Here is a 24,070-nt window from a genome sequence, read left to right on the forward strand (position 1 = left end):
TAGAATACGAAACGGAGACACATTGAGAGAGCTAGGCGTTCAAGACGTAGTGAGATGGACAAGAGCGTGACGACGCATGTGGAGAGACCACGTAGATCGGATGGACCCTGAACGTATGGCGCATTGGGCGAAAACACCAAGCGACCCATAGGAAGACCCAAAAAACGATGGTACGAGAGTTGGAGCTCCGGATCGCAGCAAAGACTGTAACAGAAGAAACAGGACATAGTCCTATTACAAGAAGAAGAAGAAGAAGAAGAAGAAGAAGAAGAAGAAGAAGAAGAAGAGGAAGAAGAAGAAGAAGAAGAAGAAGAAGAAGATTGACAGTGATCTTAATATTGAGGACTGGAATTTTAAATGTCGGGAAAGAAAATAAATTGGATAGAAATGAATTGAAAAGACTAAGGAATCACATGTAAATTAAGAATGCCAGAAAGACATAAACTGCTACCAGACCAGAAAAAAGGAAGATATTAAAGCAGCAAAATATGAGATAAGATCAGAAATTATTGCCCGTAAAATCATTGGTTTGACGATAAATGCAACAAAAGAAAAAAAAAGAAGCCTAGAGAAAAATGCTTACTTGACAAACTTGATCAACTGTAGAGAATTACCAGAAGAAGAGGAGGGAATAAAAGATAATGCACAAAAGAAAAAACGAAACAACGTAAATAAGGATCTTAAATATACCGGTTGGTGAATTGGAAAACGGGCCATAGAAAATTCAATGTAAAATTCTAAACTGTTGAATTCCTGCTTCCCTAAATATATATCAAAACGCTTAATAAACTGTTTGTACAGGATTTAAATCTTTATTGAAAATAACTGTTAAAATTGTTTTACGAATTAAACATATTCCAAAATTTTGTAACAATATAATAAATTTTTTAGACTATGACGCCAAAGTTAGGCCTCACACAATGTCATGATGTGTAACGGCTGCGTTCGGTCACAATGAAGTTATTAATATTAACAATATTTGAACTGTAAAAAATTTTGTTTTATCGTTTATTGTTTAAAACATAATAAAGTTGATAAGATACCCTCAGTTGAGGAGAAAGTATTAATAATAAAGATGTTTTATTCAATCAATAGTGTCCGCATTGTCAGTTTAAATAGTAACGTGGGCCTAAATTTTACACACATACCTACTGTGGCAAATGTATCATATTTTTCAAAATTTTGGAATGTGTTTAAATCATAGAACAATTTTAACTTTGGTTTTTAATACAGATTTTAATGTACTTCCCATGACTTTTGATGTAAAATAATTAGGGAAGCAGGAATTTAACAGTTTAGAATTTTACATTGAGTTTCCTTAGGCCCGCTTTACGATTCACCACCCGGTATAGCAAACTTTAGCAAAGCAAAATAATTCAGAGAAAGTTAAGAAAGTTAACGTCAACAGAAAAGAATTCAAAGCAACTACAAATCAATACAGAAGTCCGAATGGTGTCCTATAGGGCTTTTCATCGATTGTAATATGTTTCGAGCTTCTGTCATGTGTCGTATAATATTAATATATCTACGTCATACGTTTTTGGTTTGTATCATTGGTATATAACAATAACGTATGACGTAGATATATTAATATTATGTAACACATGACAGAACCTAAAAACAAATTACTGTGAATGAAAAGCTCGATTAACAACAAGGAAAGACGTATTGAATCGGTGAGTATATTACTTTAACTGGGTACTTAATATAAGTAGAGGAACAAAAAGATAACCTGGAAGACAAAACAGATGAGGTAAACGGAACAGGCGAGAGGAAAGAGGGACCGCCTTATTTTTAATTGAAGAAATGAATAATCCTTTTCATAAACAAATTCAACGGTATTAGATTTAACTATCCTTTCCTAATTACTTTCCCAGAGAACAGCAGTTCTCGCCAGTGGCGCACAACCCCTCTACATGCGACACTATAATATACAGTATGTCACTGTAAGTTGGAACCATATGAAAAACTTTTTTTTATTAATAATTTTGCGAAAAATGTTATGCTTCATAAAAAGCTCTGCATGGTGTAAAACCTAAGATTAAACCATCACATATCAAATTTTATGAATATTATACGAGGTATGTCAAAAAATATGAATTTCACTCAAGAGTAAAGTAGATTTATTTTTTAGAATATTGAAAATTTTTATTACGAAAAGTTGTTTGGAATTAAGAACTATAGTCTAATATGCAATTTCATCCTTCTAATTAAAAAAAAATTAAGAAACGCTTTTCTTTAGTTACGAGTGACTAAAATTAAAAATATAAAAAAAATCAACTAAAAAGCAAAAAATAAAAAAAATTGAAAAAATCTAACACATTCGTCAAAGAAAAGCGTGGCGCGTCTTCATCGAATAAACGGTTTTCGCCTAACGCTTTTCTTTAACGAATGTGTTAGATTTTTTCAATTTTTTTTTGCTTTTTAGTTGTTTTTTTTATAATATTTTTAATTTTAGTCACTCGTAACTAAAGAAAAGCGTTTCTTAAAAAAGTGTTTGTCATATTTTTTTATTTTTTACTTTTTAGTCTTACACTTTTCAAATATTAAAATATATCGTCATGTTTCTTAAAATATGTATAAAACATATTATGATGTACTAATATGAAAAGTAGTCGGAATCGGCAGAAAATTTGAAACTTTATTGTTTATTTATGAAGCATAACGTAAACAATTAACTTAAAAAGTGAAAATATGTATAGTTCATATCATTAGCTAAAATCCGTAAAAGTTTTAAGTTTTTACATTTTAAAAAACAAGAGAATTTAAACATTTTCCATTAAAATCGTTTTTTTTTATTTAAACAAGTATTAAACATAAAAAAATGTATTGATTATTCGTGTATTGTTCCCGCGAATGCATATGTCTGCAAATTTTCATTAATTTGCATTGGAGAAAAGGCACTCAAATTAACGTCTAAAGATTTGACGCAAACTATTGAACTAAATAAAAGCGTTTATAAAATGATTTATTTTTAAATTATGCATAACGAACAATATTTTCAGTTATTTTAATTATGTTACTCTTTTATTATTAATTAAACTCAGATGGGCAGGGCATGTGATACTCAGTAAAGACAATCGCCTTATAAACAATGTGTTCTGGGAAATGCCAGATGGAAGAAGGTCTGTAGGGCGGCCTAGAAAAAGGTGGAAAGCTGCAGTCAAAGAAGATCTAGAGAAAATGGGAGTGCGACAATGGGAATTAGTGGCACATAGTGTTGCCCAAAATCGGTCTTGGTCTTGCAGTCTTGGTCTTGTTCTTGCGTTTTAGCAAGACCAACCAAGACCAAGACCGCCTTATTTTAACAAGACCAAGACCAAGACTGACCGTGCAAGACTTGAGCAAGAAAGACTAGGCCTGCGAGACTTGCGTCTTGCAGTTTGAGTGTCGTTCTATGGAATAATATAGGGTGTAACAAAAATACAGGTCATAAATTTAATCACATATTCTGGGACCAAAAATAGTTCGACTGAACCTAACTTACCTTAGTACAAATGTGCACATAAAAAAAGTTACAGCCCTTTGAAATTACAAAATGAAAATCGATTCTTTCCAATATATCGAAAACTATTGGAGATTTTTTATTGAAAATGAACATGTGGCATTCTTATGGTAGTAGTATCTTAAGAAAAAATTATAGTGAAATTTAGACACCCATAAAAATGTTATGGGGGTTTGGTTCCTTTAAACCCCCCCCCCCAAACTTTTGTGTACGTTTTAATTTGATTATAATTGTAGTACCATTAGTTAAACACAATGCTTTAAAAACTTCTTTGCCTCTTGGTACTTTTTCGAAAAGTCAGTATTTGTCGAGATATTTTGCATATTATTTGTCAAATCCACCACATATTTGTATATGGCCACATATACCGGGTGTCCACTTATATTTTCCCCCATTTTAACTGCCTATAACTTCTAAACGGCTCAAGATAGAAATATGCGGTTTTCGCTGAAATGTTTTATGTTTTATTTTAGTAAAAGTTTTGTCTGAATGGATTGAATTTTTTATATCGCTTTCAACTACGAAAAGAAAAATGGCGGATTTTTTAAAAAAAACGTTGTTGACTTTTTTTTAATGGAACACCCAGTATATTTTTTTGTAAATTGAAAGAAAGGTCATTCACCTATCCAGCGATATAAAGTTTTTCAAAATCGGTTGGCAAATCACTGAGTAATTAATTTTTAAAATGAGAGGTGCAACGTGGATATCACACACCTAAATAACATAACTAATAAATTAATATTATGTTATGTGATTTCCACATTGCATCTCTCATTTTAAAAATTAATTGCTCAGTCATTTGACCACCGATTTTAAAAAAATTTCAAGTTTTTAGGTAAATGACCATTTTTTATGTCGCTTTTAAATAAAAAATGGCGGATTTTTGGAAAAAACAACGTTGTTGACTTTTTTTATTGAAACACCCAGTATATTTTTTTGTAGCTTGAAAAAACGGTCATTTACCTATCCAGCGATTTTAAATTTTTTAAAATCGGTTGTCAAATGACTGAGCAAATAACTTTTAAAATGAAAGATGCAATGTGGAAATCACATAACATAATATCATTTTGCTTAGTTATGTTATTTAGGTACGTTGCACCGCTCATTTTAAAAATTAATTATTCAGTGATTTGAAAACCCATTTTGAAAAACTTTATATCGTTGGATAGGTAAATGACTTTTCTTTCAATTTACAAAAAAATATACTGGGTGTTCCATTAAAAAAAAGTCAACAACGTTTTTTTAAAAAATCCGCCATTTTTCTTTTCGTATTTGAAAGCGATATAAAAAATTCAATCCATTCAGACAAAACTTTTACTAAAATAAAACATTTAATCGAAAACCGCATATTTCTATCTTAAGCCGTTTAGAAGTTATAGGCAGTTAAAATGGGGGAAAATATAAGTGGACACCCGGTATTATGTTATGTTCATCTGTGATATAGCTAAGTACGATTATGGAGACTTGATAATAATAGGAAAATTTATTTATGATTTACATTTTTAGGTATATTTTGAACCATATTAAACAAGAAGTCACATCTCGATAAAATGTGCCTTATCGAAAAAATACAAAGCAAAAAAGTTTTAAAAACACTGTTTAACTAATGGTATCGGGTATCGCAGTAATAGTTTAATTGGAACGTACACAACCATTTGGGAGGATTAAAGGAACAAAACCCCCATAAAATCTCTACGTAAACATATTAGAAAAGAAGCCGCAACTCGATAAAAACTGCCTTGTCGAAAAAATACTAAGAACCAAAAAAGTTTAAAAACATTGAATTTAACTAATAGTATCACAATAATAATTTAATTGGAACGTACACAAAAGTTTAAGTGCGTTTAAGGGAATAAAACCCCCATATAATTTTTATGGGGTGCACAAGTTTCACTATAATTTTTCTTTAAGATATTCCTGCCATAAAAATGCCACATGTCCATTTTCAATAAAAAAATCTCTAATAGTTTTCGATATACAGTGGAACCCCGATAAGTCGGCCCCCGATAACCCGGAAGTCCGGCTAACCCGGACCGATTTTCATCAGACAAAAATTTAACAAATAAACAATTTAACAATTTTATCAAATAAAAATGTATGTAGGCCAAATAATATTTCAGAGATAATGTGTATCTGTGTAATTTGAACACATAAGTACAATAGTAAAAATGATTCATGCACACGGCGGCAGCCAGAGCGACCGTCTCAGCTTATCGGAAAGAACAGACACCTGTCTGTATTCCTTTTTCTTTATTTATGTCAAACTGTCTTAGCATTGTTTAAAAAAGACGTGACTATTTAAAAATTCTTGTATTGTGTGTAGTACAGCCTATTAATCACTTCCGTTCTGTAATGTAATCGTGCTTCAGATTGTGTTTGCTTTGTCTACGTAATGGTAACAAAACGTAAAAATGTTGCAGTGACAATGGAAAAGAAACTAGAAACATTAGATAGGATTGATAAAGACGAATCTTTAAAATAAATTTATTGCAGCATCATAATATGATATTATGCTACCATAGGTTTGGTCTGGATCCCGCGTATGAAAAAAAAGTTGATTAATAGCAAGCTAAAAATTTATTAATAGCTTAAGGGTGTCTAGTCGGATAAACTTTGATATATGAGAACACTGGAACAGGGGCAGTTTTAATTGTGGAACAGGTCAAAAATTTGGAACGGTCAGAACACGAAAATGGCACATTTGTTTTGTCCGACAGAACAGACATAAACTCTCCGAACAGAGATTAAACTCTCATGCAAAAATCAGACTGCTATTTATCACCTGTCATAATTCCTGTCATTTGACATATTCTACATGTTCCACTCATTAAAACGCCAATTTGGTGATAAATAGCAGTCTGATTTTTGCATGAGAGTTTAATCTCTGTTCGGAGAGTTTAAGTCTGTTCTGTCGGAAAAAATACATGTGCCGTTTTCGTGGTCTGACCGTTCCAAATTTTTAACCTGTTCCACAGTTAAAACTTCCCCTGTTCCAGTGTTCCCATATATTAATGTTTGTCCGACTAGACACCCTTAAGCTAATAACAAATTTTCAGCTTGCTATTTATCAATTTTTTTTGTACGCAGGATCCAGACCTACCATATTATGGTGTCGGTACATCTCTACAGTATGACTGAGTTTTTTACCAAGAAATGAACAAAACTCTACACTCTATACAACTATACGTAATTTAGATGTGTACTGTGCATATGTGTTTCATGTTTTTGTAATTGTAATGGAGGTTATTTATTAATTTTTACTATATTCTCCGGCTAACCCGGATTTTCGATAACCCGGATCGGCCGCGGTCCCGATTAATCCGAGTTATCGAGGTTCCACTGTATTGGAAAAAATCGATTTTCATTTTGTAACTTCAAATGTAACTTTTTTTATGTGCATATTTGTACTAAGGTAAGTTAGGTTTATTCGAACTATTTTTGGTCCTAGAATAGGTGATTTAATTTATGACCTGTATTTTTGTTACACCTTGTATATTAGTTCGGGTATATGCTTAGAGACTATGAGATACAAAAAAAATATGTAACAAAAATTTGGAACATTGGATTTATCCGCATTAGGAACAATACGATGAACACACATACCGAATTAAAAATATGAACACTTATTTATTGGATACGTACTCAGAGGTCATAATAAATTGTTATACAATATAAAAATAAAATATTTCATTGTTTCCTAATATCAGGCGACGCCTTCGCTCCAAAATTAATTACAATTGAGCAATTGTCTTGATTTTGAGAATAGCAACCTTTCATAAAATAATCTTCTTGTGTTGTGTAACACGACACGACCGTATAATAATATCGCATTGAAACTTTTAAAGAAGTATGTCGCCTATAAGGTGATAAAAACATAAGACGAATACCATATGCACTGTTACGGACAACCACTCAATTGTTTTTCATTATCCATATCGATAAAGACTAAACGTCCTACTTATAAACTTTTTGCAGGGTGTGCAATTAGATATTAGATCAATCGGCCAAACAAAATTTTTTGCTGAAAAAGCACTAGATAAGATAATGCCTGGCTACCCTGTATAGTCCCTTCGCGCACGGTAAAATGTTACAAATCCTTCAAATTTCAAAAAAAGAGATATTTATTATTATATAAAAAGAGATATTGGCCGATGTGTGATTTTGCCATTGTTTTTTTTTTTTTTTATTGTTAATGAAGAACTTATGAGAGGATGGGCGATCGGGCTATATTAAAAACTGAAAAACAATGTTTTTTAAAATGAAATAAACAAATTACTTATCGACAACTGATAAATAAAGTTTAAACTTCAGTTTAGGCACTTCGAGATTTCGAAAATAATATTTTTACTTGTGTTTTTGAGCCTTGAAAATCGTCATTATTCGATTTTTTTCAGTTTTAAATTGTTTATAACTCGGAAACGAATAACTTTAGACAAAACCTACAAAATACCTTTTTTGTTCCATATGATTCAAAGAACCTAAAATAAGTCTGCCAGGGCTGAAACAATTGATTTTTATAATTTGTTAAATTTTTTTTAAATTAATATAGAAATTACGGCATTTCGGTATAGGAAATATTACATGAAAATTAATTAGTCGTTATTATGGTTCAAAATGCAAAAATATACAGGGTGTTCTATTCAAAATACGAAAGTTCATTATATTTTCAAAAAAACGCAAGATCTGGCAACAATCTGTAATTACCACTATAATATCGGCCGCATTAGAAGACCTTTACCCACCAAATTCTATAAAAATCGTTCAAGTCGTTTCCGAGATATTTGAGGCGTTCCATACATAAAACTCACTCTGTATAAATGTTATTTAATTAAACTGCGTGTATTACTTTGGATTAATTCTTGTTAAAAAAAAGTCAATCTTAAAATTTTCAACTATGTAATAGCAAACAAAAATTATCAACTAATAATAGTGTCAAAGCTATTACGTACTGTGCTGTAATTTAATTTGTATTTTTTTTATTTTTTATTTGAATAAATGGCAAATTGTAGAACTCTTTTATTCCATTTCATTTCATATACCTAATGTGAGAGTCCATCAATCCCTTTCTAGACAGATAATGTTCTTTAAAATACAGTCAAGTTTATGTCATTTGTTTGTTTTTTTTTTGTGTTTTCACCATGGTTTAGCAGTTAGCACATGTCAGGTTATTAAATGCAAACGTTTATTAAGAAACAGACTGACTCCCGTGGGACATGGTAGATAGCCCAGTTAGTTAGAGTATAGGCAGGGATAGTTTAGATCGTGGGTTCAAACCCACCTAATGTGAGTTGTTTATTAATAAATAGCAATATGCTAGTGGGTAACTGCGAGACTTGCAAGACTCTTGCTGCAAGACCAAGACCAAGACTGGGAGTGCAATACCAAGACCAAGACCAAGACCAGGTGTACTGGTGCAAGACCAAGACCAAGACTGTCCAAGTCTCGTCTTAGTCTTGCATTTGGGCAACACTAGTGGCACAGGACCGACAAACATGGAAGGCAATAGTAAACGCGGCAAAGACTCACGAAGAGTTGTAGCGCCATTGATGATGATGATGATTTTATTATTAATCTTACGAAAAAAGTTATTCTTTGTAAAAAGTTGTGCATTAGTCCTGTCGCCAGGGGGGGTACAACGGCCTCCTTTATTCAGATGGACTTACCCAAGTTTTTTCATGTATTTTGACCCGTTAATACGAATTCTTTGGGTAACAGTTGATCCGGATGTCGATAAGATTGTTATTGACCAAGAACTTGAGGAATTACATAACAGAGATTTCTCGCAAAACAAAACATTTTTTTTTTGTATTTTTTGGGTCATTCTAAGTAAAAATTGTTCTAACAAGTTTTCCCGTAGGATGCTCAGTTTTCGAGATAAACGCGGTTGAACTTTCAAAAAATCGAAAAACTGCAATTTTTAAACCCGAATAACTTTTCATTAAAAAATAAAATAGCAATTCTGCTTAGCGCCTTTGAAAGTTCAAGTCAAATTATATCGGTTTTGATTATTTGCATTGCTAAAAATTTATTGTGTTATTGTTAAACAAAGCTACAAACACCTAGTGCGTGAGTGATGTTTTCTATGATTTCTCATTTAAAATCGAAGGAGTAGGTAGAATAGGTACTAGTGCAATCGAGGGTATTTCTACGTAGCATGCGTTAAAACGCATGTAAAGGCAAGGTAAACACTATGTGTTTATAGCTTTGTTAAACAATAAAAAAAATAAATATTTAGCAATGCAAATAATTAAAACCGATATAATTTGACTTAAACTTTCAAATGCTGTAAGCAGACTCGCTATTTTATTTTTTAATCAAAAGTTATTCGAGTTCAAAAATTGCAATTTTTCGATTTTTTGAAAGTTCAACCGCGGTTATCTCGAAAACTAGCCATCCTACGAAAAAAATTTTAGAAACATGTTTTGCTTAGAATAACTCAAAAAATACCAAAAAATGTTTTGTTTTGCGAGAGATCGCGGTTATGTAATTCCTCAATTTCTTGGTCAATAACAATCTTATCCGCATCCGGATCAACTGTTACCCAAAAAATTCGTATTCTACGGGTCAAAATACATGAAAAAACTTGGGTAAGTCCATCTGAATAAAGGAGGCCGTTGTACCCCCCTGGCGACAGGACTACATGGTCTAAAACCTTAAATACACCCATCTTGTATCAAATTTGATCAATTTTATACGAGATATGTCAAAAAAGATGAATTTCGATCAAGAATAAAGTACCTTAAGCCAGGCCGCACATCAAAGAAACATGAAACGTAAATTACGTTTCATGGAAATAAACCACTGCTAAACAAATATACGTCCGGTCATTTATATTATGAGACTCTCCGAAAATAAAAATGTGTCATTAGCATGAATCACACTCGTTTCATTGATAGGCGGACTTTGAGATTTGTTTAGCAGTGTTTTCTTTTCATGAAACATCTTTTTCGTTTCATGTTTCATGTTTTTCGTTTCATGTTTCTTTGGTGTGCGGCTTGCCTTATAGTTCAGAATATTTCAATAAGAAGGATGTAATTTACATATGGGGACATGGTTTTTAGTTCTAAGCAAATTTGAATAATCACAATTTTTGATATTGTGAAAAATAACGGTATTTTATTTAAGTACTCTTCAGCGAATTCATATTTTTGACATACCTCGTATAAAATTTATAAAATTAGATATAAGATGGTTGTATTTTAGGTTTTAGACCATGCAGAACATTTTATAAGGAATATCTGTTTTTTTTTAAATTAATAATAAAATAGTTATCATAATTGAAATAACCGAAAATAATGTTGGTTATCCATAATTAACACGTTGACGGACAGAACGTCCATAGACATCTAATTTAAATTGATGTAATGTGACACAACGTCTATAGACGTTGCATTTTTCCCTATTCTACTTTGCAAAATACATATAGTGTCACAACACTTGCTTATACATTTGACGCGCTGTCCGTCAACGTGTTAAATAAAAATTTTCAATTTTTTTTTCAATTCGAAGGATGAAATTGCATATTATAATATAGTTCGTAGTTCCAAATAACTTTTCATAATAACAATTTTCAATGTTGTGAAAAATAAAGCTACTTCACTTTTGAGTGAAATTCATATTTTTTTATATACCTCGTATAATATTCATAAAATTTGATATCTGATCGTTTAATCTCAGGTTTTAGACCATGAAGAGCTTTTTATGAAGAATAACTATTTTCGTAATATTAATAATAAAAAAGTTTTCCATATGGCTCCAACTTACAGGACCATTCTGTGTACTCGAAATTTTCGATTTTCTAAATCTAACTGAATTTAAATTATCAATCAATATCGAATGGCAAATACCATCTTAAGGTTTAGCAAAATACCAGCCAATCAATATGTTAACCATCCATTTTGGTCAAAGGGTGTAGGTTTTATGGTCCTCCCCGTTGGGGTCAGATTTTCGTTCTCGTCCCCAAAACTCACAAAAATTTCAAAAACTTTATACTGACTTCTGCGGTTTCAGAAATTAATGTAATTCGTGAATAAACAAAATGATAGCAAATAGAGAAGAGCAAGAACAGAGAATCGGTCACTGGAAAGACCATGCAAGAATACGTTATCTAGATAATGTATGAAGCCGAGGAATAAACTATAGAAATAACATGCAAATATGTCAATATAGATAACAAAGAGAAGAAGAAAGAAATAACAAAGAAAATTAAGTAAAACAGTTTCTTTGATTTTTCTCTTTTGCTATTCGGTCCTTTTTATCTTTGCAGCAAATGTTTGATCTGTACAAAAAATTATATATTTCTTATCAAAAATTTCCTTTTTTTTTTTTTCTTTAGAAAAAGTCTTTTCGTTTTTATACATTTTTTGCTTTTATTGAGATTTATAGTATGTATCTTTATATAAATCTTTAAAGTAGTATAAATATTAACACTCCAGAAAGAGAAATCACTTACTATATTCCAGGAATACCTCATACCCGCCTGAATCCGTTCTTTTCAACCCTGCACTTGCCATAAAAATTCACTTATCAATCAAAAGCGGAAAATTTTACAGCAGCGATCGCTTTCGCTATATCCGTTTGTTCACTTTTCTTATCTTTTTTCTTCTCGCGCGATGTACTGGGATGCGTTCCATGCAACTCAAGCCGAGAATCGATCATACTCACGCCAAAAACCGATTTAAAACCCATCTGCGAACAGCTTGCCGAATGATTAAATGTTTATGAGTTGAAGGCACTCATTACATTCTCAGAAGAGAAGTAAATATGATCTGGAAATAGTTTTTTTACAGTTTTGTAGATATGTTTACACTAATATATCAATATTCTGTAAGTGAGACGCTTGCGGAAGTTATTGTATAAGAGTACATTAAACACAAAACAAGTGTCGTTACACGTCATATTTTAAGTGTTGCCATATTTCTAATGTGGCAGCAGAGGTCGACGTTTTTTAACAAACAATGTACATCAGAATTTCTATTTCCCGTCTTTTAAATTCACTGATGTGATTTTCTTAAACTGTCAGCTGTTGTCACATATACAATTATTTTTCCATTGTTTATAATTGTTCATAACCTCGTCTTTCATTCTTGCAACATGTCCCGGCCATCCCCATTTTTGCCTTTTAATACATTTGATAATATCTTCGGCTCCGGTTCGTCTACGAACGTCCTCGTTTCTTAGTATATTTCTTAAGCTTAGAAGATATTATCGCACTCATTGCAAAGCAAAAAATGGAGGTGGTCGGGACATATTGACCCATCCTTAAACGACCAAAGAAATCAAAATAATTTTCACCAATTGAGGAGAATTGTCACCAAATTTCTTGAGGAGACCTATGGTTAACAATTGACAAATCAGGGCTGATTGATAATGATAATGAGCCCCTTGTAATAAAAAGTACTAACTTGCTTGTCATTTAGTTTAGATTAGGAAGAGTAGATTAGCAGCAAACTTTTTTTATATAGAGTTTGCTGAAAATAATAGAGTATAGTAAAATAAAAGGAGCCCTGTTAGTGTGTGTGTGTGTGTGAAAAGATGGCTTGGATGCAGGTTCGTTAGCCACAGATTTTTATTTTATTTTAACCTTAATTTATTAGTTTTGTTATATTAATACGTATTTCACTTCTTCTTCTTCTTCTTCTTCTTTTTGTATAGACATGACTCTGTCTGTTTTTCAATGTGCCTGTAGTAAGTTGTCGTTCCATCGTTTTCGTGGTCTTCCCACTGATAGTCTTCCTATTGGGGATCCTCCTCGCTGTCCTGACTATCCTATTTGTTGTCATTCGGCTTATGTTGTCATTCCATTCTATTCTTCTGTTTCTTACCCAGTTATTAATGTTATACCCCTTGCATCTCCGTCGTATATATGTACTTCTAGCTCTGTCTCATAGAGTCTTACCATCTATTTTTCGAAGGGTTTTCATCTCCGCTGTTTCGAGCAATCTTTTTGTCCTCTCTGTGTCGGGTCGTGTTTCTGCCGCGTATGTCATTATTGGTCTGATGACTGTTTTGTAAATTCTGCCTTATATTTCTTTTCCGATATTTTTATTTCTCCATATTGTGTCATTTAGGCAACCTGCGGCTCTGTTTGCTCTATTCACTTGATCTTCCACTTCTGTTTCGAGCCTTCCATAGTAGCCCAGTCGGGATAGCATTTGACCTTGCATTAGGAGCTGCCCCAAATTTTATTTTTCTAATCTTTAGGGAGGGTCAATATTAGTATAAATTTAAAATCTCTACTGAATTCCACCGTTGCGTTAGCCGCCATCTTGATTTTAAACGAGAACCGTTTTTGCTCAATATCTCCGCCATTTTCAATTTTTTGACAAAAAGTGTAGAAACTGAAATTGTTGAAAATATGATTTTCTATAATTTAATTTATTATAATTTTTTTCGTGCGGTCGATATTTTCCGAGTTATGAGGGGGAAATAGTGACAGTTGTAGCATAATTATTGAATTATTGAATTATCTTTATTATTATTAGTTTTACAACAAATATTTACTTATACAAAAATGAAGAGGATTAAATTATACACAATTTTGATCTCTTTCATTTTTTTGATAAAATCAATATTTAAGGTAGTACGTATGTGGTAACGGTGCGAGCATAAGACCTGATTGATTTTGTAGCAATTGTTTTTGTTCAATATCTCCGCCATTTTCAACTTTCCGACAAAAAGTGTAAGAACTAAAATTGTTGCAATTACGATTTACTACAATTTTTCGAGAAAACCAGTGGCGGGTCTACAAGGGGGGCAAATGGGAAAATTCCCCCCAACAGGGTCCAAAATTTAAAAAAAAATTGTTGGAACATCACGATATATTAGCTGACATAAAACTTAAAATATCGACAGACAAATTCAACCAATAAAACCTGCTAGTTAATAAAATTAAGTGAACTTAATGTATATAATGTCTTTTTATGTCTTTTATATACTTAGTTTGGTTGATGTTTCATTGGAAGTTTCAAAAATTGTATAAAATATAATTCTCTTTATTTTTGTTTATGTACAATTATGTCGTAAAGTTAATAATAAATGAGACAATTCAATAATTATACTTCCTCTCCGCTTCCATTATTTTCTCCCTTAACTCGGAGAATATTGATCGTATAAAAAAATTGTGCCAAAGAAATTGTAGGAAATTGCATTTCCAACAATTTTCTTTCCCACCATTTATGTCGAAAAGTTGAAAATGGCGGAGATATTAAGCAACAACAGTTCTCATTTAAAATCAATATGGCGGCTAATGCAACTGCGGAATTCAGTCGAGATTTTAAATTTACACTACTATTGATCTCTCCTAAAGGATATAATTATAAAATTTGGGGCAGCTCGGATACAAAATTCAATTCAATAATTATGCTCCCCCCACCACTTTTTACTATTTTCCCATGTAGCTCGGAAAATATCAAACGCATGAAAAAAATTATTAAAAAGAAATTGTAGGAAACTATATTTTGAACAATTTTAGTTGACAATGGCGTAGATATTGAACAAAAACAATTGCTATAAAATCAATCCGGTCTTACGCTCGCGCCATTACCGCATACGTACTACCTTAAATATTAATTTTAGCAAAAAAATGAAAGAGATCAAAATTGTGTAGAATTTAATTCTATTTATTTTTGTGCAGGTACATATTTGTTGTAAAACTAATAATAAACGAGATAATTCAATAATTCAATAATTATGCTCCAACTGTCACTATTTTCCCCTCATAACTCAGAAAATATCGACCGCACGAAAAAAATTATAATAAATGAAATTATAGAAAACCGTATTTTCAACAATTTCAGTTTCTACACTTTTTGTCAAAAAATTGAAAATGGCGGAGATATTGAGCAAAAACGGTTCTCTTTTAAAATTAAGATGGCGGCTAACGCAACGGTGGAATTCAGTCGAGATTTTAAATTTATACTAATATTGACCCTCCCTAAAGATTAGAAAAATAAAATTTGGGGCAGCTCCTAATGCAAGGTTAGGCCTGTTATTCGTCTAACCCGACTGGACTATAGCTAGATAGTGTGATGCCTAAGTATTTAAACTCCATCACTTGTTCTATTATCTGACCTTCCAGCTCCAATATCTTATCGGATCTGCTGTTATAACCATGCATTTTGTCTTTTGTGAGGAAATTAACATGTTAAATTTTCTGGCGATTATGTTGGATTGGTGCAGCATACGTTGTAAATCATCTTTACTTTGAGAGATTAGTATTGCATTGTCCGTATGGCAGATTATTTTAAGTTGTTTGTCTCCCATTTGGTATCCTTTGTTAGTTCTTACTTTTTTTATTATTTCGTCCATGGTCAGGTTGAACAATAAAGGACTCAAGGAATCCCCCTGTCTTATCCCATTGCCGGCTCCAATTGGGTCAGTTAATTCATCGTCCACTTTTACTTTTATTGTGTTGTTCTGGTAGATGTTTTCGATCGTTTTAATTATTTCTAGAGGTATCTCTCTCGAGTATAACAAATGGATAACGTCCTTTAATATGACCCTGTCAAATGCTTTCTTAAGGTCCACGAAACATTTCTATTTCATTTAAATGACTATATTTTTCTTTCAAGTAGTTTATGAGTAATTTAAATATGTCCATTTCATGACAACTTAGTAGATATTCTATACTAATTGGAAAATACACTTGTGTTTGTCTTAAATTGTAATATAATTGGTCTATATATCTCTCGTTAATTTTGCATTCAAAGAAAATATGTTTCAAATCTTTAATCGAAACATTATCACAAAAACAAACTGCTGAATTAACTAATCCTAATTTGTGCAGATGTGCCTCATATTTTCCGTGTCTAGTTTTTAATCTGACGATAGTAGAAATATCTCGCTTTGGCAGATTATACTTAAATATATATTCAGGTGGTGAAGTAAGTTCTTGACGTAGAGAAAAATATAAATTTTTTGACATGCTTGAAATATTTTTCCATTGTTTTTTCCATATTTTATTTATTCTAGCTTTAACGTCATTTACTGCATCTGTCGATATGATCTGAGTTAGGATCTCATCTTTTTTAATTGCATCTTTGCCCAACTAATTCACTTTCTTACCCAGTATACCGGCATGCCCTTTTGCCCATATAAATACCATTTCCACTTTAGACAAATTATTTTTTATATTACATAAAATTTTTGATTTATATGAACTAAAATCGGTGTTTTTAATTGCAAATATTGCAGATTTGGAGTGTTATTATCACAGCTTTTTTAATATTATTCTCTTTGATCCATTCGAGAGCGTTTTCAATGGTTATAAGCTATAAGCTCTACTCTACTAAAAACGAACAACAAATTCAACAAACAATTTAAGATAACAAGAGCCTCAAAGTTCTATGAAGAAAACTAACAAATGGCAAAAAAGAAATAACGAAATTAAAGGATAGAGATGGAAATATCATAATCAACAGAGATGAATTATTAAGGGTAGTAGAAGACTTCTATACAGAACTATACAACAGCCAACAAAACCATGATGAGCCACTAGAAGATTCAGGAAAAGGTTAGTCAACCCAAGGATCGGAATTGATACCTGATATACCAACAGACGAAATCAGGAACGCATTGAGAAAAATGAAAAGAAATAAAGCTCCGGGAGAAGACAATATCGTTATAGAAGCCGTAAAAATTGGAGGAGACAGACTTTTAAACAACATAAAGGAATTGTTTAACTTATGTCTGCGCCAAAGTGAAACACCTACAAGATGGTACACTTACCATCTTATTGCACAAAAAGAGCGATCCAACAGACCTCGAGAATTACCGGCCCATAAGCCTATTAGACCACCTCTACAAGTTATTCACAAGAATAATAACAAATAGACTGGAAACAAAATTGGATTTTTACCAACCTAGAGAACAGGCGGGTTTTAGGAAAAACTTTGGCACTAACGACCACCAACACTGCATAAAAGGAATTATAGAAAAATCTATCGAATACAACCGACCATTGGTCCTGGCTTTCGTAGACTTTCGCAAAGCATTTGATTCGATAGAAATTAACAGCATAATGAGAGCATTGGAGGAAAGTCGTATAGATTATCGGTACTCCAAACTGATAGCGAACATATACAATATTGCAACCATGACCGTCCGACTACACAAAGATACCAAGTCTATAAAAATCAAAAGAGGACTTAGACAGGGAGAAACGTTATCTCCCAAACTCTTTACGGCATTACATGCTTTCAAACAATTGGAGTGGGACGCCAAAGGAATAAATGTCGACGGTGAAAGGGCAGACGACATAGTTCTTATAACAGACAGCTTAAAAGAGATTAGAACTATGCTTACTGAGTTAGATGCCACCTTAAAAAAGTTGGTTTAAACATAAATTTTGGAAAGACACAATACATGACAAACCTGGTACCAAGCGAAAATCCAAAAGTCGACGTCAACGAAATAGCATTGGTCCATAAATATAAATACTTAGGGCATGAAATCCAAATTGGCAGGGACAATCAAACTGCTGAATTACAGAGAAGGATCACCTTAGCATGAGCCGCATATGGAGCTATATCAGACATCTTCAAGAGCCATAACAAATTATTTGAACAGGAAGACGTTCAACCAATGTGTGCTTCCAGTCATGACTTACGGCGCCGAAACATTATCGTTAACCCAGGCCACAGCAACGAAACTTAGAGTGGCCCAAAGGAGAATGGAACGGTCACTACTTGGACTTACTCTCAGAGACAGGGTCAGACATGAAGCAATCAGAAAAAGGACAGGCGTCACAGATGTCATAGAGCGAGTAGCATGGCTGAGGTAGAATTAGGCGGGCCATGTGGCCAGAATGAGGGACGGGAGGTGGACCCAAAAAATTACAGTGTGGAGACCAAGAGAAGACAGAAGTAGAGGTAGATCACCTACACGATGGACAGACGACGACAAAAGGATTGCTGGGAATTGGTTGCAGAAAGCCCAAGATCGACAAAACTGGAAGAAATTAGGGGAGGTCTATGTTCAACTTTGAATGCAGAAGGCTTTATGATGATGATAATGATGATGATGATGATGATGATGATGATGATGATGATGATGATGATGATGATGATGATGATGATGATGATGATGATGATGATGATGATGATGATGATGATGATGATGATGATGATGATGATGATGATGATGATGATGATGATGATGATGATAAGCTCTACTGTTATGATCCTAAAGGAGCCCTACCGGTATGATCAAATTTAAAGAACTAAACTGCGCTGCTGTTAGCTTGGGAACCGTAGCTGCCCTTTTTGGTGTCAGGTTGGCTGTCCTCAGTCTCCTTCTGTCTGTCCAAATGCTGGTAACCACACTTCGGACCTCTCTAAGCTTTTGTTTGAGATTAACACAAGTCAGGTGTCAATTTCTCGGGAATTTCAATACCAGAAATCGATCATCTCTCTCCGTTGTTATTCGTTTATGGCCTCCTCTTTGTCGGCGGACATAATTACCAATATCCCGATACCGACGATACACTCGGGACACAGCTGATTGGCTTAAATTTAGTCGATTAACCAGGGCCCCTTTGGCTTAGCTCTTCTTCCAATAATGGTACTGATTGAGCTGATTTTGATGGATGTATCCATTTGTAACCACTTTCGAACTTCGTATAAGTGACTGACGCTATTAGTGGGTTGCTATGAAAATTGATGCGTACAATAAGTATTAACAGAAACAAGTCAGTGCTGGTAGATTTCAATGATTCAAATTCTGACCTCCTATCTAAGTTTCACTCTTTATTTGTAATACGTCATCCGATTCACCCAAAATCACAAAAACATTGTACACTAAAAATATTTGTAATGAATAACCATTTTCAATTTCGTTGCAAAACCGGTTTCGAAACTTATTAGTCTCTCATCAGGAGGCACATATGATGCTCTCTTTGATCCAACCAAAACAAACCCCGGCGTGTAGTCACGGATTGCAACGAACGAAAAGGCACAGATGCCCTAGCGGCAACTGCTAGCAAAATACTAAGTTTTAAATCTAATGGCATATAAAACAACATAATGTTGCTCTACATCCCACCCGACTAAAAACAATGGGAACCTTCTCTGGTTACACCTCCGAGGCTTCTACAATTTGCAAGCCATAACGGATGCTGAGACTAAGGAATATGAGGGATATTTACAATATTTTACAGGGAATATTTTTAATTTTACACTTTTTAGATTGAAACAGGAGACGTACTTTCGCAAAATAATTTTGAGTCGATTATTTTGCGCTCAAGTGTAAATACAAGTCAAAAAAATTTCATTTACATCTTAAAAAATGATTCTTTACTTTTAGAAATATTTAAAAACAAACTTTAAAATTATTCACTAACCTCCGCCTGCATGTAACTCACTAGTTAAGCACTTTCTAACTTGTTAATTTCATTTCTTTTATGCTAATATGCACACAAAAAAGTAGTGCAACTTCAAGAGAAGTTCAAAGAAAGATTGGTTTGACGAAGAGTGTCAGGCGATACCAAAGGAAAAGAAGAAGATCAGACAACAATTATTAACAGATAATTAAGAGAGTAAAAAACAAGAATATAAAATAATTCGAGGGAAACTGAAAGCTCTGTGTAGAAAGAAAAAGTGATACTATAATGAGATGAAATTAAAAGAGATAGAAGAGAAGTTCAAAAACAAAGAGGTCGTTCTATCAAGATGTTTAGAAGATGGGAAAACGTTAGCGCAAAGTCACTGTACGTATATAAAATTCAAAGGCTTTCTATTCGATTGATCAAGTATGATGGAGACCAACTGCAGACAAGGTTATATCAACTAATAATGCAAGTATGGGAAAATGAAATAATGTCAACTGATTGGTACTCGTATAAGGTCCGCTGCATTAGAAAGAAGACACACTGAAGTGTGATAACTATAGAGCAAAGGAAGTGAAAAAATAATATGCATATGAAAGTGTGTAAGAAGTATTTATTCCTTTAGCTAAGCGCTTTCGACAAAATTGTCATCATCGGAGCTAATGGTCAATAGAAAAAAGTACCCCCACTGAAGGTTGTTCCAGGTAGTTCCTGGTAGTTCCCTGGTAGTTCCTTCCCTGGTAGTTCCCTACCAGGGAAGCACTAGTTGCAACCCAAGTGCTAGAGCTCAGAACTGCTACGATCAAAGGAAAGATGTAATGATGTACTTTATAGGTTATGAAAAAGCCTTCGATCGAGTACAACATCATGAACTCGTACATATACTAAAACAACTCGACATAGATCAAAAAGACATTCGTTGCATAGAAGCTCCAACTGGAAACAAACAGCTATCGTCAAGGTGGATAATGAAACAACGCAAGCTCAATAAATTCTCAGAGGTGTAAGACAGGGATGCATTCTCTCCCCACTACTAATTTATATTCAGAAGGTATCTTCCAGGAAGCTCTTGAGGATTGCGAAAGCGGCATCAAAGTAAATGGTACGTGGGTCAATAATATACGATATGCGGATGATTCGGTCTTAATAGCAGACAATATAGAAGACCTCCAAAACCTTCTTAATAAAATTGGAGAACATAGCGAGAACATGGGACTTAGCATCAACATAAAAAAGACGAAGTTCCATATGATCAGCCGTCAATTATGTCAACATCAAAATGCAAGACTAGCATATAACAACCAAGATGTAGAGCGCGTAAGAAAATTTATGTACCTGGTAACCTGACTATGTGAAGACTGGACATCGGATATGGAAATTAAATGTCGGATAGAAAGGTCCAGAAGTGGATTCATGAAATTCAGAAACGTCTTTACGAACTCTGACTTTGACCTGAACCTAAGACTAAGATTCACGAAATGCTATATATGGTCGGTGCTCCTATATGGCAGGGAAGGATGGACTTTAAAAATAAGCACAATAAATAAGCTATTTGATTGTAATATAAGTATTTTAGCAGTCTTATATCGTAGTGGTTAAGTCCTGCTTCCTGTATGCAATTGAAAAGTATATCGTGTTGTTCTCGGTCGAATGCCTTCTCGAAGTCGATGAAAGAAACATAAACGTTCTTTCGGAATTCACAGCTTTTTTGTAAAAGAACGCGCATACAAAATAGTGCCTCTCTAGTTCCTAGACCATATCTAAATCCAAATTGCTTATTACCCATTCTAGTTTTGCACAGAAGGAATACTCGGTTTTGTATAATTCCTAAAAATATCTAAGTGCGTGACTCATCAAACTGATTAGTCTAAAATCGCTACATTTGTTGGGCCTGCTTTTCTTTGGTAATGTTATAAACAATGACTCGTATTTTTCCTTCGTTGTAAATATTGTTAAAAAAGTGGTTAAGTAGGTAATGTTTTCCTCATCCAAAAGTTTAAGTAGCTCAGCAGGGATTTGATCTGGTCCAGGTGCTTTATTGTTTTTGGCTTGCTGTATTGTTTTTCTAACTTCAGAGTTCAGTATACTGGGACCTCTGTCTAACTGGTTGCCACAGGTAGTATGTGGAGCATCTTCTCGAGAAACATCGTCAAAAAAATGAGAGCAAGAACACGATATTACCTCCGAATTCTATCCTGCTGCATAGATTTTAATGAAATGTTGGGAATAGCCTCTACTTTTCTCCTAATTCAAAGTCGATCCTATATACTATAGCGCTTTTATCTTGGGTGCGGTTCCCACCCCTTCTCGTGTGTGGAAATCTAAGCAAAACCTTTTCTATAAATTGTTTTTTGAAAACTCAATACTTTTGAGTTATGTGGTTACAAATAAAATAAAAAAAAACGGCCACACAAACGCCACAAAGATATTAAAACTTTTTTCATGGTGTGGGTGTATCACCCAACCATTGTATCACCCAAAAGAGAAATTGGAGCTCAAAAAGAGCTACGAAACTGTTTCAATGAAATTTTCATTAACTAAATTAGATACAAGTCAAAAATTATTTTTATACCAACTAAAATAATTTACATAAAGTTTCATTTACATCTTGAAAAATGGCACTTTACTTTTAAAAATATTTAAAAACAAACTTTAAAGTTATTCACTCACCTCCGCCTACATGTAACTCCTAATTAGTTAAGCACTTCCTAACTTGTTAATTTCATTTCTTTTATGCTAATATACACACAAAAAACGCTCGGCTCTTGTCTGCTTTTTGTAATGCAAAAATGGGAACTAACTTCTGGAAACTAAAAATTAGGTCATAAAATATAAACGCTAGCCGGAGTCTTTGAAAAATTGCATCAAATCTTGTTTTTACGAAAAAACAGTGGCGTGGCGAAGCAATGGAGACTAGAATTCATTGCTGTTTTACCTGATAAACAAAAAAGTGAATTCACAATAATATTTGGTAAGGGAGTGTGAGATAATATTTAGGAGATGTTCAGAAAACTTCAATAAACTTGGTCAATCGACTTCCAGTAAATCAATCTACCAAAGAGTTGTGTCTGAAACTGAAGAATGAAACCTGAGCCATCCGGAGCATAATAAATTAAGATCTTCTTCAAGTTCCATATCCGCGACGAAGGTCGGCAATCATCATAACTATTGAAACTTTAGAGACGGCCACTCTGAACTGAAAAGTTCGTTTTTGATGTAGGGGAGACCGGGGCTGGTTGACGCACCGGGTTGGTTGACGCAGTGCAATTTTCTTAAAACTGAGAAACTTGGCAATCACGCGTTTACAAAAGTTCCAAGGCTCTTCACAAAGCGCATTCTCGGAAAGTAGTTTCTGTTTGGCGCGAAAACTAATAGGGTGTACAGAGCGTTTTGTAGTTTTTTTACAATGATGAGTAAATTATCATACATTTTTTGTTCTAGAAATCCCATTCTTAAAGATAATAATTTGTTCTTTGTTTCTATTGAAGCTTGGAAGTACTACTATAAGACACAATCATTATATTTTCCAAAAACTAATTAATATAGAGTCGATTACCATAAATATCCAAAACTGGTCTCTGGGGCTGGTTGACGCATTCGATGAGGGGCTGGTTGACCATGCGTCAACGTTCCCCGAGCATAAATATAGTTTTACTGATTTGAAATTTTGCTTTAGGAAATGCGTTCTTTTAAAAGGAAGTCTGAAAAAGGTAAAACTACACCAGACATTATGTTAAGAGCAGTTAGTGAGATAAAAATATATGGAAAATCCATTTGGATTATTGTATCATTTATAAAATACTGAAATTAAAACCCAACTATAGCCTCAGGTTTTCTTAACATTTTTTCTTTCGATTCATTCGCTTATGTTGGATTATAAAAAAGTTAGGTACTTTAACAAGTGGCCATGTTCGTCATCAGTACAGGGTGTTTTCTAAATAAGTGCGACAAACTTTAAGGGGTAATTTTACATGAGAAAATAATGACAATTTGCTTTATAATCATATGTCCGCAAACGCTTCGTTTCCGAGATACGGGATGTTCAATTTTTCTTTAAAAACTGACGATTTATTTATTGCTTAAAACCAGTTAAGATATGCAAATGAAATTTGGTGGGTTTTAAAACGTAGTTATTGGACATTTTTTAACATACAATTAAAAATTGTATATTCACGATTGGCGTACGTACGGGTAATATTATCGGTCATAATACCCGTTTCCGCGCCAATGGTGAATATTAA

The 24,070-nt window shown here is 33.3% G+C and overlaps 1 protein-coding gene across 3 annotated transcripts in view; it reads right to left on the reverse strand.

Moving 5' to 3' along the window:
* Positions 1-22,638, reverse strand: part of LOC126881615 (band 7 protein AGAP004871-like) — an 83,465-nt gene extending 60,827 nt beyond the window's left edge. For 2 of the 3 annotated variants that reach the window (XM_050645979.1, XM_050645978.1), the window contains exon 1: positions 11,958-12,187. In XM_050645979.1, the coding sequence (XP_050501936.1) occupies positions 11,958-12,018 (61 nt within the window). In that variant the 5' untranslated portion in view covers positions 12,019-12,187. Of the gene's footprint in view, positions 1-11,957; positions 12,188-22,499 lie in introns of those variants that run through there. The other variant, XM_050645981.1, reaches the window with a different exon arrangement.
* Positions 22,639-24,070: the final 1,432 nt, after the last annotated feature.

The sequence above is a fragment of the Diabrotica virgifera genome, chromosome 3 (genome assembly GCF_917563875.1).
Source record: "Diabrotica virgifera virgifera chromosome 3, PGI_DIABVI_V3a".
NCBI classification, from domain to species: Eukaryota; Metazoa; Arthropoda; class Insecta; order Coleoptera; family Chrysomelidae; genus Diabrotica; species Diabrotica virgifera.